This window comes from Polychytrium aggregatum, assembly GCF_025602895.1.
Source record: "Polychytrium aggregatum strain JEL109 chromosome Unknown BJ171scaffold_34, whole genome shotgun sequence".
In the NCBI taxonomy this organism is placed as follows: Eukaryota; Fungi; Chytridiomycota; class Chytridiomycetes; order Polychytriales; genus Polychytrium; species Polychytrium aggregatum.
The window spans coordinates 17,890-32,591 of record NW_026516236.1 but is presented as its reverse complement, the minus strand read 5'-3'; the positions used below and the strand labels follow the sequence as shown (position 1 = coordinate 32,591).

Genomic DNA, 14,702 nt, shown 5'->3' with positions numbered 1-14,702 from the left:
TCTTCGCGTGAGTCTTGGTCGTCCGACGTATCGTCGACTCCTTCGACCCTTGCCCTTTTAGCTGGTGGCTGGGGGGTCGGTGTTTCGTCTTGAGGCGATGAACTGGCGTAATTTTGGTTCATATATGCTTCCATGCGGCGAAAAACTTGATCGGCTGTCGGCCGGGCCTTCGGGTCGGTCGAGACACACTCCAGAAGGAGCTCCTTGACGGGCGCTGGTGTCGACTCTGGTACGATCGGAGAATTGCCGGCGGTGTGTTGATCGCGGAGGTCGTCGATCGTCGTGATTTCAATGCCCCAAATATTCCCAAAGTCCGAGAGGATTTCGATACACGCAATCCCGTATGCATATATATCAGTGTTGAAGTTGGGTGTCGCACGTTGAGTGGTGCGTTCCGGGGCGAAGTAGGTAAACGTGCCATACTCGATTTCATCCTCGGGGAGTGGGATTTGTTCGCGTCCGTCGAACCCCTCCTCCAAGGCCAGAGAATTTGAGAAATCATTGAGTCGAACCGACTCAAGGTCATCGAGTAGGAAGCTGTTTGGCTTGACGTCGACAAAGACACATCGCTTCTCGTGTATGTGTACCAGTCCTTCTGCGATCTCGGTCATCCAGCGAAGTTTGGTTTCGAGGTTGACCGGGTGAGCCGACATAAAGGTTTCGATATCCCGGTTGGGATAAAAGGGTGAGATGACCGTCGGGATACAGACTTCGACTGAAAATCCAAGAAGGGGGGTGATTCGCCGATGCTTCAACTTGGTCCATACGTCGAGCAACCAGCCGATTTCAACCAGGTGCTCCTCGTCGCCCTTATCAGGTTTCTCTTTGTTATCGGGGAGGAGAAACTGCTTGAAAACGACATCACCTGGACGAGATTTTATGGAGCCGACGATGGTCCGGTACCGGTCAGACGCTCTCAAGGGCTCAACATCCTTCGGGATGACGAGTTCGTTATCCATGTCAAAATGTTTAAGACCAGGATACGGGCTCTCGAAGGGCGCTCGATATTTGGCTGCTTTGGGGGTCTTTTTTTGCCAGTGTTTCGCTTCCTAGACGATAGGGCTTGACCGGGCATCTTGAAACTGCACAAACGGTAGATCCGTTTTTTTTTTCTTTCTTTATTGTGCGCCGCCACGGCGGCGCACTAGCCATCAGGACCCCGTGGTCCCCGGCATCTCGCTCTTCATGGAGTACATCGAGTGTTTAAAAGTCCCACTCAGGAATGTCGCCGGGCCTGGCTTGCCATCCAGCGAGTCTCCACATCAGGGTATGGAAGATCTGTTCCAGATCAGTCCACAGACCGTTGAAGGCCTGTCCCACGATGGGTCGGTAGATCCGTTGCCGTGTCAAGACTGGACAACGGGGCAAGCAGGGAAGTGCGCAAGAGTCCTAATGCAAGACTCGAACGTAGGGAGAGGAGCGGGGACTGGACTGGGACACAGAGTGTCAAGTGTGAAGCCAAAGTTTTATTCTAGATCCAAGGCTTAGGATACTAAAAATACAAAGTGGCAAGACGAAGGCAAAAGACAGAGGCTGGTCGGAGGGCTATTTATGCGAGCGCCAAGGATCGACGCTGCAGAGCGAGGGGGCAGGAGCGAAGCAGCGGCGGGGAGGGCGAAGCAGCGAGCGAAGCAGGTGGCGGCCGTGACTCGGGATCCGTGAGTCAGCGGGCGTCAGTGGCGGCGGCATGGCGGCGCCAAGGCGTCAGGCGGCGTCGAGGCGGCGTCGTGGGCGTAACCCATGACCAACAGCAAGGAAGCGGGAACGGAACACAGACAGCGCGCGTGCTGGCGGTAAGACAACAAGGCAGCACAGCGCGGGAAACAAACAAACAGAAGGAAGGGAAAGCACTAAGGCAGGCAAACAGAAAGGAAAGGGCAAGGGTAAAGGAAGGAAGAGGGCAAAGGCAGAGGGTGTTCATGACAGCCGTCTGGAAACCTGATGCTGCTTGACCCCGAGATATTGGTGCTTCCCGAACTTGTTTCTTTGGACGACCCCTGGGTCTCTTGGGCGTAACGACTGCACTATCCGAAACCGCTGGTAGTTTAGATGATACTTGACTGGGGGGGACTGGGTCTTCCATAGTCGCTGGTGGAACTTGTTTCCTCGGACGACCCCTGGGTCTCGTCGATGTCGCATCTGCTGTCCTTGGGGTCGTTAACGCGGAGACTACCCTCTTTGGTGTTGCTGTCGATCCGGTAGAACGACGCCGTTTGGGTTCTCCTTGCCTCTCCTGGGAAGCCTTTCTGATCATTGACGCCTTTGAAACACGAGAAGAAGAACCAGCTTCGAGCTCGGGGGACTCTTCGCGTGAGTCTTGGTCGTCCGACGTATCGTCGACTCCTTCGACCCTTGCCCTTTTAGCTGGTGGCTGGGGGGTCGGTGTTTCGTCTTGAGGCGATGAACTGGCGTAATTTTGGTTCATATATGCTTCCATGCGGCGAAAAACTTGATCGGCTGTCGGCCGGGCCTTCGGGTCGGTCGAGACACACTCCAGAAGGAGCTCCTTGACGGGCGCTGGTGTCGACTCTGGTACGATCGGAGAATTGCCGGCGGTGTGTTGATCGCGGAGGTCGTCGATCGTCGTGATTTCAATGCCCCAAATATTCCCAAAGTCCGAGAGGATTTCGATACACGCAATCCCGTATGCATATATATCAGTGTTGAAGTTGGGTGTCGCACGTTGAGTGGTGCGTTCCGGGGCGAAGTAGGTAAACGTGCCATACTCGATTTCATCCTCGGGGAGTGGGATTTGTTCGCGTCCGTCGAACCCCTCCTCCAAGGCCAGAGAATTTGAGAAATCATTGAGTCGAACCGACTCAAGGTCATCGAGTAGGAAGCTGTTTGGCTTGACGTCGACAAAGACACATCGCTTCTCGTGTATGTGTACCAGTCCTTCTGCGATCTCGGTCATCCAGCGAAGTTTGGTTTCGAGGTTGACCGGGTGAGCCGACATAAAGGTTTCGATATCCCGGTTGGGATAAAAGGGTGAGATGACCGTCGGGATACAGACTTCGACTGAAAATCCAAGAAGGGGGGTGATTCGCCGATGCTTCAACTTGGTCCATACGTCGAGCAACCAGCCGATTTCAACCAGGTGCTCCTCGTCGCCCTTATCAGGTTTCTCTTTGTTATCGGGGAGGAGAAACTGCTTGAAAACGACATCACCTGGACGAGATTTTATGGAGCCGACGATGGTCCGGTACCGGTCAGACGCTCTCAAGGGCTCAACATCCTTCGGGATGACGAGTTCGTTATCCATGTCAAAATGTTTAAGACCAGGATACGGGCTCTCGAAGGGCGCTCGATATTTGGCTGCTTTGGGGGTCTTTTTTTGCCAGTGTTTCGCTTCCTAGACGATAGGGCTTGACCGGGCATCTTGAAACTGCACAAACGGTAGATCCGTTTTTTTTTTCTTTCTTTATTGTGCGCCGCCACGGCGGCGCACTAGCCATCAGGACCCCGTGGTCCCCGGCATCTCGCTCTTCATGGAGTACATCGAGTGTTTAAAAGTCCCACTCAGGAATGTCGCCGGGCCTGGCTTGCCATCCAGCGAGTCTCCACATCAGGGTATGGAAGATCTGTTCCAGATCAGTCCACAGACCGTTGAAGGCCTGTCCCACGATGGGTCGGTAGATCCGTTGCCGTGTCAAGACTGGACAACGGGGCAAGCAGGGAAGTGCGCAAGAGTCCTAATGCAAGACTCGAACGTAGGGAGAGGAGCGGGGACTGGACTGGGACACAGAGTGTCAAGTGTGAAGCCAAAGTTTTATTCTAGATCCAAGGCTTAGGATACTAAAAATACAAAGTGGCAAGACGAAGGCAAAAGACAGAGGCTGGTCGGAGGGCTATTTATGCGAGCGCCAAGGATCGACGCTGCAGAGCGAGGGGGCAGGAGCGAAGCAGCGGCGGGGAGGGCGAAGCAGCGAGCGAAGCAGGTGGCGGCCGTGACTCGGGATCCGTGAGTCAGCGGGCGTCAGTGGCGGCGGCATGGCGGCGCCAAGGCGTCAGGCGGCGTCGAGGCGGCGTCGTGGGCGTAACCCATGACCAACAGCAAGGAAGCGGGAACGGAACACAGACAGCGCGCGTGCTGGCGGTAAGACAACAAGGCAGCACAGCGCGGGAAACAAACAAACAGAAGGAAGGGAAAGCACTAAGGCAGGCAAACAGAAAGGAAAGGGCAAGGGTAAAGGAAGGAAGAGGGCAAAGGCAGAGGGTGTTCATGACAGCCGTCTGGAAACCTGATGCTGCTTGACCCCGAGATATTGGTGCTTCCCGAACTTGTTTCTTTGGACGACCCCTGGGTCTCTTGGGCGTAACGACTGCACTATCCGAAACCGCTGGTAGTTTAGATGATACTTGACTGGGGGGGACTGGGTCTTCCATAGTCGCTGGTGGAACTTGTTTCCTCGGACGACCCCTGGGTCTCGTCGATGTCGCATCTGCTGTCCTTGGGGTCGTTAACGCGGAGACTACCCTCTTTGGTGTTGCTGTCGATCCGGTAGAACGACGCCGTTTGGGTTCTCCTTGCCTCTCCTGGGAAGCCTTTCTGATCATTGACGCCTTTGAAACACGAGAAGAAGAACCAGCTTCGAGCTCGGGGGACTCTTCGCGTGAGTCTTGGTCGTCCGACGTATCGTCGACTCCTTCGACCCTTGCCCTTTTAGCTGGTGGCTGGGGGGTCGGTGTTTCGTCTTGAGGCGATGAACTGGCGTAATTTTGGTTCATATATGCTTCCATGCGGCGAAAAACTTGATCGGCTGTCGGCCGGGCCTTCGGGTCGGTCGAGACACACTCCAGAAGGAGCTCCTTGACGGGCGCTGGTGTCGACTCTGGTACGATCGGAGAATTGCCGGCGGTGTGTTGATCGCGGAGGTCGTCGATCGTCGTGATTTCAATGCCCCAAATATTCCCAAAGTCCGAGAGGATTTCGATACACGCAATCCCGTATGCATATATATCAGTGTTGAAGTTGGGTGTCGCACGTTGAGTGGTGCGTTCCGGGGCGAAGTAGGTAAACGTGCCATACTCGATTTCATCCTCGGGGAGTGGGATTTGTTCGCGTCCGTCGAACCCCTCCTCCAAGGCCAGAGAATTTGAGAAATCATTGAGTCGAACCGACTCAAGGTCATCGAGTAGGAAGCTGTTTGGCTTGACGTCGACAAAGACACATCGCTTCTCGTGTATGTGTACCAGTCCTTCTGCGATCTCGGTCATCCAGCGAAGTTTGGTTTCGAGGTTGACCGGGTGAGCCGACATAAAGGTTTCGATATCCCGGTTGGGATAAAAGGGTGAGATGACCGTCGGGATACAGACTTCGACTGAAAATCCAAGAAGGGGGGTGATTCGCCGATGCTTCAACTTGGTCCATACGTCGAGCAACCAGCCGATTTCAACCAGGTGCTCCTCGTCGCCCTTATCAGGTTTCTCTTTGTTATCGGGGAGGAGAAACTGCTTGAAAACGACATCACCTGGACGAGATTTTATGGAGCCGACGATGGTCCGGTACCGGTCAGACGCTCTCAAGGGCTCAACATCCTTCGGGATGACGAGTTCGTTATCCATGTCAAAATGTTTAAGACCAGGATACGGGCTCTCGAAGGGCGCTCGATATTTGGCTGCTTTGGGGGTCTTTTTTTGCCAGTGTTTCGCTTCCTAGACGATAGGGCTTGACCGGGCATCTTGAAACTGCACAAACGGTAGATCCGTTTTTTTTTTTCTTTCTTTATTGTGCGCCGCCACGGCGGCGCACTAGCCATCAGGACCCCGTGGTCCCCGGCATCTCGCTCTTCATGGAGTACATCGAGTGTTTAAAAGTCCCACTCAGGAATGTCGCCGGGCCTGGCTTGCCATCCAGCGAGTCTCCACATCAGGGTATGGAAGATCTGTTCCAGATCAGTCCACAGACCGTTGAAGGCCTGTCCCACGATGGGTCGGTAGATCCGTTGCCGTGTCAAGACTGGACAACGGGGCAAGCAGGGAAGTGCGCAAGAGTCCTAATGCAAGACTCGAACGTAGGGAGAGGAGCGGGGACTGGACTGGGACACAGAGTGTCAAGTGTGAAGCCAAAGTTTTATTCTAGATCCAAGGCTTAGGATACTAAAAATACAAAGTGGCAAGACGAAGGCAAAAGACAGAGGCTGGTCGGAGGGCTATTTATGCGAGCGCCAAGGATCGACGCTGCAGAGCGAGGGGGCAGGAGCGAAGCAGCGGCGGGGAGGGCGAAGCAGCGAGCGAAGCAGGTGGCGGCCGTGACTCGGGATCCGTGAGTCAGCGGGCGTCAGTGGCGGCGGCATGGCGGCGCCAAGGCGTCAGGCGGCGTCGAGGCGGCGTCGTGGGCGTAACCCATGACCAACAGCAAGGAAGCGGGAACGGAACACAGACAGCGCGCGTGCTGGCGGTAAGACAACAAGGCAGCACAGCGCGGGAAACAAACAAACAGAAGGAAGGGAAAGCACTAAGGCAGGCAAACAGAAAGGAAAGGGCAAGGGTAAAGGAAGGAAGAGGGCAAAGGCAGAGGGTGTTCATGACAGCCGTCTGGAAACCTGATGCTGCTTGACCCCGAGATATTGGTGCTTCCCGAACTTGTTTCTTTGGACGACCCCTGGGTCTCTTGGGCGTAACGACTGCACTATCCGAAACCGCTGGTAGTTTAGATGATACTTGACTGGGGGGGACTGGGTCTTCCATAGTCGCTGGTGGAACTTGTTTCCTCGGACGACCCCTGGGTCTCGTCGATGTCGCATCTGCTGTCCTTGGGGTCGTTAACGCGGAGACTACCCTCTTTGGTGTTGCTGTCGATCCGGTAGAACGACGCCGTTTGGGTTCTCCTTGCCTCTCCTGGGAAGCCTTTCTGATCATTGACGCCTTTGAAACACGAGAAGAAGAACCAGCTTCGAGCTCGGGGGACTCTTCGCGTGAGTCTTGGTCGTCCGACGTATCGTCGACTCCTTCGACCCTTGCCCTTTTAGCTGGTGGCTGGGGGGTCGGTGTTTCGTCTTGAGGCGATGAACTGGCGTAATTTTGGTTCATATATGCTTCCATGCGGCGAAAAACTTGATCGGCTGTCGGCCGGGCCTTCGGGTCGGTCGAGACACACTCCAGAAGGAGCTCCTTGACGGGCGCTGGTGTCGACTCTGGTACGATCGGAGAATTGCCGGCGGTGTGTTGATCGCGGAGGTCGTCGATCGTCGTGATTTCAATGCCCCAAATATTCCCAAAGTCCGAGAGGATTTCGATACACGCAATCCCGTATGCATATATATCAGTGTTGAAGTTGGGTGTCGCACGTTGAGTGGTGCGTTCCGGGGCGAAGTAGGTAAACGTGCCATACTCGATTTCATCCTCGGGGAGTGGGATTTGTTCGCGTCCGTCGAACCCCTCCTCCAAGGCCAGAGAATTTGAGAAATCATTGAGTCGAACCGACTCAAGGTCATCGAGTAGGAAGCTGTTTGGCTTGACGTCGACAAAGACACATCGCTTCTCGTGTATGTGTACCAGTCCTTCTGCGATCTCGGTCATCCAGCGAAGTTTGGTTTCGAGGTTGACCGGGTGAGCCGACATAAAGGTTTCGATATCCCGGTTGGGATAAAAGGGTGAGATGACCGTCGGGATACAGACTTCGACTGAAAATCCAAGAAGGGGGGTGATTCGCCGATGCTTCAACTTGGTCCATACGTCGAGCAACCAGCCGATTTCAACCAGGTGCTCCTCGTCGCCCTTATCAGGTTTCTCTTTGTTATCGGGGAGGAGAAACTGCTTGAAAACGACATCACCTGGACGAGATTTTATGGAGCCGACGATGGTCCGGTACCGGTCAGACGCTCTCAAGGGCTCAACATCCTTCGGGATGACGAGTTCGTTATCCATGTCAAAATGTTTAAGACCAGGATACGGGCTCTCGAAGGGCGCTCGATATTTGGCTGCTTTGGGGGTCTTTTTTTGCCAGTGTTTCGCTTCCTAGACGATAGGGCTTGACCGGGCATCTTGAAACTGCACAAACGGTAGATCCGTTTTTTTTTTCTTTCTTTATTGTGCGCCGCCACGGCGGCGCACTAGCCATCAGGACCCCGTGGTCCCCGGCATCTCGCTCTTCATGGAGTACATCGAGTGTTTAAAAGTCCCACTCAGGAATGTCGCCGGGCCTGGCTTGCCATCCAGCGAGTCTCCACATCAGGGTATGGAAGATCTGTTCCAGATCAGTCCACAGACCGTTGAAGGCCTGTCCCACGATGGGTCGGTAGATCCGTTGCCGTGTCAAGACTGGACAACGGGGCAAGCAGGGAAGTGCGCAAGAGTCCTAATGCAAGACTCGAACGTAGGGAGAGGAGCGGGGACTGGACTGGGACACAGAGTGTCAAGTGTGAAGCCAAAGTTTTATTCTAGATCCAAGGCTTAGGATACTAAAAATACAAAGTGGCAAGACGAAGGCAAAAGACAGAGGCTGGTCGGAGGGCTATTTATGCGAGCGCCAAGGATCGACGCTGCAGAGCGAGGGGGCAGGAGCGAAGCAGCGGCGGGGAGGGCGAAGCAGCGAGCGAAGCAGGTGGCGGCCGTGACTCGGGATCCGTGAGTCAGCGGGCGTCAGTGGCGGCGGCATGGCGGCGCCAAGGCGTCAGGCGGCGTCGAGGCGGCGTCGTGGGCGTAACCCATGACCAACAGCAAGGAAGCGGGAACGGAACACAGACAGCGCGCGTGCTGGCGGTAAGACAACAAGGCAGCACAGCGCGGGAAACAAACAAACAGAAGGAAGGGAAAGCACTAAGGCAGGCAAACAGAAAGGAAAGGGCAAGGGTAAAGGAAGGAAGAGGGCAAAGGCAGAGGGTGTTCATGACAGCCGTCTGGAAACCTGATGCTGCTTGACCCCGAGATATTGGTGCTTCCCGAACTTGTTTCTTTGGACGACCCCTGGGTCTCTTGGGCGTAACGACTGCACTATCCGAAACCGCTGGTAGTTTAGATGATACTTGACTGGGGGGGACTGGGTCTTCCATAGTCGCTGGTGGAACTTGTTTCCTCGGACGACCCCTGGGTCTCGTCGATGTCGCATCTGCTGTCCTTGGGGTCGTTAACGCGGAGACTACCCTCTTTGGTGTTGCTGTCGATCCGGTAGAACGACGCCGTTTGGGTTCTCCTTGCCTCTCCTGGGAAGCCTTTCTGATCATTGACGCCTTTGAAACACGAGAAGAAGAACCAGCTTCGAGCTCGGGGGACTCTTCGCGTGAGTCTTGGTCGTCCGACGTATCGTCGACTCCTTCGACCCTTGCCCTTTTAGCTGGTGGCTGGGGGGTCGGTGTTTCGTCTTGAGGCGATGAACTGGCGTAATTTTGGTTCATATATGCTTCCATGCGGCGAAAAACTTGATCGGCTGTCGGCCGGGCCTTCGGGTCGGTCGAGACACACTCCAGAAGGAGCTCCTTGACGGGCGCTGGTGTCGACTCTGGTACGATCGGAGAATTGCCGGCGGTGTGTTGATCGCGGAGGTCGTCGATCGTCGTGATTTCAATGCCCCAAATATTCCCAAAGTCCGAGAGGATTTCGATACACGCAATCCCGTATGCATATATATCAGTGTTGAAGTTGGGTGTCGCACGTTGAGTGGTGCGTTCCGGGGCGAAGTAGGTAAACGTGCCATACTCGATTTCATCCTCGGGGAGTGGGATTTGTTCGCGTCCGTCGAACCCCTCCTCCAAGGCCAGAGAATTTGAGAAATCATTGAGTCGAACCGACTCAAGGTCATCGAGTAGGAAGCTGTTTGGCTTGACGTCGACAAAGACACATCGCTTCTCGTGTATGTGTACCAGTCCTTCTGCGATCTCGGTCATCCAGCGAAGTTTGGTTTCGAGGTTGACCGGGTGAGCCGACATAAAGGTTTCGATATCCCGGTTGGGATAAAAGGGTGAGATGACCGTCGGGATACAGACTTCGACTGAAAATCCAAGAAGGGGGGTGATTCGCCGATGCTTCAACTTGGTCCATACGTCGAGCAACCAGCCGATTTCAACCAGGTGCTCCTCGTCGCCCTTATCAGGTTTCTCTTTGTTATCGGGGAGGAGAAACTGCTTGAAAACGACATCACCTGGACGAGATTTTATGGAGCCGACGATGGTCCGGTACCGGTCAGACGCTCTCAAGGGCTCAACATCCTTCGGGATGACGAGTTCGTTATCCATGTCAAAATGTTTAAGACCAGGATACGGGCTCTCGAAGGGCGCTCGATATTTGGCTGCTTTGGGGGTCTTTTTTTGCCAGTGTTTCGCTTCCTAGACGATAGGGCTTGACCGGGCATCTTGAAACTGCACAAACGGTAGATCCGTTTTTTTTTTCTTTCTTTATTGTGCGCCGCCACGGCGGCGCACTAGCCATCAGGACCCCGTGGTCCCCGGCATCTCGCTCTTCATGGAGTACATCGAGTGTTTAAAAGTCCCACTCAGGAATGTCGCCGGGCCTGGCTTGCCATCCAGCGAGTCTCCACATCAGGGTATGGAAGATCTGTTCCAGATCAGTCCACAGACCGTTGAAGGCCTGTCCCACGATGGGTCGGTAGATCCGTTGCCGTGTCAAGACTGGACAACGGGGCAAGCAGGGAAGTGCGCAAGAGTCCTAATGCAAGACTCGAACGTAGGGAGAGGAGCGGGGACTGGACTGGGACACAGAGTGTCAAGTGTGAAGCCAAAGTTTTATTCTAGATCCAAGGCTTAGGATACTAAAAATACAAAGTGGCAAGACGAAGGCAAAAGACAGAGGCTGGTCGGAGGGCTATTTATGCGAGCGCCAAGGATCGACGCTGCAGAGCGAGGGGGCAGGAGCGAAGCAGCGGCGGGGAGGGCGAAGCAGCGAGCGAAGCAGGTGGCGGCCGTGACTCGGGATCCGTGAGTCAGCGGGCGTCAGTGGCGGCGGCATGGCGGCGCCAAGGCGTCAGGCGGCGTCGAGGCGGCGTCGTGGGCGTAACCCATGACCAACAGCAAGGAAGCGGGAACGGAACACAGACAGCGCGCGTGCTGGCGGTAAGACAACAAGGCAGCACAGCGCGGGAAACAAACAAACAGAAGGAAGGGAAAGCACTAAGGCAGGCAAACAGAAAGGAAAGGGCAAGGGTAAAGGAAGGAAGAGGGCAAAGGCAGAGGGTGTTCATGACAGCCGTCTGGAAACCTGATGCTGCTTGACCCCGAGATATTGGTGCTTCCCGAACTTGTTTCTTTGGACGACCCCTGGGTCTCTTGGGCGTAACGACTGCACTATCCGAAACCGCTGGTAGTTTAGATGATACTTGACTGGGGGGGACTGGGTCTTCCATAGTCGCTGGTGGAACTTGTTTCCTCGGACGACCCCTGGGTCTCGTCGATGTCGCATCTGCTGTCCTTGGGGTCGTTAACGCGGAGACTACCCTCTTTGGTGTTGCTGTCGATCCGGTAGAACGACGCCGTTTGGGTTCTCCTTGCCTCTCCTGGGAAGCCTTTCTGATCATTGACGCCTTTGAAACACGAGAAGAAGAACCAGCTTCGAGCTCGGGGGACTCTTCGCGTGAGTCTTGGTCGTCCGACGTATCGTCGACTCCTTCGACCCTTGCCCTTTTAGCTGGTGGCTGGGGGGTCGGTGTTTCGTCTTGAGGCGATGAACTGGCGTAATTTTGGTTCATATATGCTTCCATGCGGCGAAAAACTTGATCGGCTGTCGGCCGGGCCTTCGGGTCGGTCGAGACACACTCCAGAAGGAGCTCCTTGACGGGCGCTGGTGTCGACTCTGGTACGATCGGAGAATTGCCGGCGGTGTGTTGATCGCGGAGGTCGTCGATCGTCGTGATTTCAATGCCCCAAATATTCCCAAAGTCCGAGAGGATTTCGATACACGCAATCCCGTATGCATATATATCAGTGTTGAAGTTGGGTGTCGCACGTTGAGTGGTGCGTTCCGGGGCGAAGTAGGTAAACGTGCCATACTCGATTTCATCCTCGGGGAGTGGGATTTGTTCGCGTCCGTCGAACCCCTCCTCCAAGGCCAGAGAATTTGAGAAATCATTGAGTCGAACCGACTCAAGGTCATCGAGTAGGAAGCTGTTTGGCTTGACGTCGACAAAGACACATCGCTTCTCGTGTATGTGTACCAGTCCTTCTGCGATCTCGGTCATCCAGCGAAGTTTGGTTTCGAGGTTGACCGGGTGAGCCGACATAAAGGTTTCGATATCCCGGTTGGGATAAAAGGGTGAGATGACCGTCGGGATACAGACTTCGACTGAAAATCCAAGAAGGGGGGTGATTCGCCGATGCTTCAACTTGGTCCATACGTCGAGCAACCAGCCGATTTCAACCAGGTGCTCCTCGTCGCCCTTATCAGGTTTCTCTTTGTTATCGGGGAGGAGAAACTGCTTGAAAACGACATCACCTGGACGAGATTTTATGGAGCCGACGATGGTCCGGTACCGGTCAGACGCTCTCAAGGGCTCAACATCCTTCGGGATGACGAGTTCGTTATCCATGTCAAAATGTTTAAGACCAGGATACGGGCTCTCGAAGGGCGCTCGATATTTGGCTGCTTTGGGGGTCTTTTTTTGCCAGTGTTTCGCTTCCTAGACGATAGGGCTTGACCGGGCATCTTGAAACTGCACAAACGGTAGATCCGTTTTTTTTTTCTTTCTTTATTGTGCGCCGCCACGGCGGCGCACTAGCCATCAGGACCCCGTGGTCCCCGGCATCTCGCTCTTCATGGAGTACATCGAGTGTTTAAAAGTCCCACTCAGGAATGTCGCCGGGCCTGGCTTGCCATCCAGCGAGTCTCCACATCAGGGTATGGAAGATCTGTTCCAGATCAGTCCACAGACCGTTGAAGGCCTGTCCCACGATGGGTCGGTAGATCCGTTGCCGTGTCAAGACTGGACAACGGGGCAAGCAGGGAAGTGCGCAAGAGTCCTAATGCAAGACTCGAACGTAGGGAGAGGAGCGGGGACTGGACTGGGACACAGAGTGTCAAGTGTGAAGCCAAAGTTTTATTCTAGATCCAAGGCTTAGGATACTAAAAATACAAAGTGGCAAGACGAAGGCAAAAGACAGAGGCTGGTCGGAGGGCTATTTATGCGAGCGCCAAGGATCGACGCTGCAGAGCGAGGGGGCAGGAGCGAAGCAGCGGCGCCAAGGCGTCAGGCGGCGTCGAGGCGGCGTCGTGGGCGAAACCCATGACCAACAGCAAGGAAGCGGGAACGGGACACAGACAGCGCGCGTGCTGGCGGTAAGACAACAAGGCAGCACAGCGCGGGAAACAAACAAACAGAAGGAAGGGAAAGCGCTAAGGCAGGCAAACAGAAAGGAAAGGGCAAGGGTAAAGGAAGGAAGAGGGCAAAGGCAGAGGGTGTTCATGACACTTACCTTTGAATGACTTGAGGAGCGAAAAATGTCAAGGGTCAAAAAAGTGTTCCAATGCCCTCGGCCAGTTGAAATACGTATATCATGCGCCACATCTACGAGAATCACGTGAAAATTCACGTGGACTCGGAAAATTAATTCAATATTGAAATACCAAATTTATGCGCAGTCCGATCATTATTTGTGACACAAGAGCGTTCTAGAGTCAAATGTTGAAAATATTGGAACACTTTTTGAAGCTACTCTAGGTCGTGCACCCACCTGAAATTGAGATACAGTGGTTTCCAAAATTGTCCCAATGTTTTGGTCCTTCGACTTTGAACATCGGCTGCTCTGTCAATCCTGCTCCGATCTGCATCAAACTTTGCAGTAACGTAGCCTGCCTACTCGGTATTGACTGTGTCAAGTATGGTTGTACAAAGTTCCAATCTAGCTGGATGGTGCTGGTTCGACTCCGGCTCGAGCATTGGGACAATTTTGGAACCCTCTGATTTTTGACCCCCAATGACCACTCTCACAGCTGTAACACTTCCAATTTTTCTCAGTTAGGCTTGAAACTTTGCAAACAGGTCCTACAGGAACCAGCCATCATTTTGTATGCATTGGAGTTGTTCAAATCACGTGGACACACCACTTTGACCAACGTCCATAATGACCTTCATGTGCAAGTTGGAACCCATAAAGTTGTGCAAACTTCGCCAGTTTGTTTGCTGAAACATGAACACCAAGTGATTACAACATGGTTGGAACAAAGCCGAGGTCATTTGACCGAGATTTGACAACTTCAAACAAAGGGGACTACTTCTCCAATATCAATCAAACTGTGTTCCCGATTCCAAATCGAGCAAAATTTACTCGAATTCGCAAGTTTTCGCTCATTCTTAACTCAAAATCAATAAAGAATGGTGATGGAGTACGTCATTCCAACTTTGGAACTACCAGAGTTAATCAAACTGGCACAAGGTCGATGCCATATCTGGCTGACTCTATCGAGAATTATTGAGATGACCAAATTTTTGTTCTTACTCAAAAGAAGGACGGATCTTTTTGCTTTTACGGTGGTTGGAAACTTCAATGAACAAACGGATATACATATACCACCAACTGTGCGAAAATTTTGGACAGTAAGCATCTTGGTCCAATATTGCCATATATTAATTTGTGAAAAAAGCAGGATAATTTCGATTTGGGCGTCGAGATTCGCTGGGGTCCCTTCCAAAAAGATTAGATGTGACAATGGTGTCGAAATGAATCATCATTGTCGAGACATTTGCGCTTTAGCGAGTTTGAATCTATGATTGGGGGGTGGAATACATGTTTAGGGATATAAAGGAAGCAGTCCCCTTT

The 14,702-nt window shown here is 53.6% G+C and overlaps 6 protein-coding genes across 6 annotated transcripts; all 6 read right to left on the bottom strand.

Annotated features, from left to right (window-relative positions):
- Positions 1–331: 331 nt before the first annotated feature.
- BJ171DRAFT_515374 (kinase-like domain-containing protein) lies at positions 332–1,086 on the bottom strand (the record flags this gene model as incomplete). The annotated part of the gene is made up of 2 exons (XM_053111938.1): positions 1,069–1,086; positions 332–1,012 (listed from the first exon to the last, which is right to left on the bottom strand). Coding segments are annotated over exons 1-2 (688 nt in total), but the record flags the coding sequence as incomplete, so codon positions are not given.
- A 1,548-nt stretch (positions 1,087–2,634) lies between these two features.
- BJ171DRAFT_515372 (kinase-like domain-containing protein) lies at positions 2,635–3,389 on the bottom strand (the record flags this gene model as incomplete). Its single annotated transcript, XM_053111937.1, has 2 exons — positions 3,372–3,389; positions 2,635–3,315 (listed from the first exon to the last, which is right to left on the bottom strand). Coding segments are annotated over exons 1-2 (688 nt in total), but the record flags the coding sequence as incomplete, so codon positions are not given.
- Positions 3,390–4,937: 1,548 nt separating this feature from the next.
- BJ171DRAFT_515370 (kinase-like domain-containing protein) lies at positions 4,938–5,692 on the bottom strand (the record flags this gene model as incomplete). Its single annotated transcript, XM_053111936.1, has 2 exons — positions 5,675–5,692; positions 4,938–5,618 (listed from the first exon to the last, which is right to left on the bottom strand). Coding segments are annotated over exons 1-2 (688 nt in total), but the record flags the coding sequence as incomplete, so codon positions are not given.
- A 1,549-nt stretch (positions 5,693–7,241) lies between these two features.
- Positions 7,242–7,996, bottom strand: BJ171DRAFT_515368 (kinase-like domain-containing protein; the record flags this gene model as incomplete). The annotated part of the gene is made up of 2 exons (XM_053111935.1): positions 7,979–7,996; positions 7,242–7,922 (listed from the first exon to the last, which is right to left on the bottom strand). Coding segments are annotated over exons 1-2 (688 nt in total), but the record flags the coding sequence as incomplete, so codon positions are not given.
- Positions 7,997–9,544: 1,548 nt separating this feature from the next.
- Positions 9,545–10,299, bottom strand: BJ171DRAFT_515366 (kinase-like domain-containing protein; the record flags this gene model as incomplete). The annotated part of the gene is made up of 2 exons (XM_053111934.1): positions 10,282–10,299; positions 9,545–10,225 (listed from the first exon to the last, which is right to left on the bottom strand). Coding segments are annotated over exons 1-2 (688 nt in total), but the record flags the coding sequence as incomplete, so codon positions are not given.
- Positions 10,300–11,847: 1,548 nt separating this feature from the next.
- On the bottom strand, positions 11,848–12,602 carry BJ171DRAFT_515364 (kinase-like domain-containing protein; the record flags this gene model as incomplete). Its single annotated transcript, XM_053111933.1, has 2 exons — positions 12,585–12,602; positions 11,848–12,528 (listed from the first exon to the last, which is right to left on the bottom strand). Coding segments are annotated over exons 1-2 (688 nt in total), but the record flags the coding sequence as incomplete, so codon positions are not given.
- Positions 12,603–14,702: the final 2,100 nt, after the last annotated feature.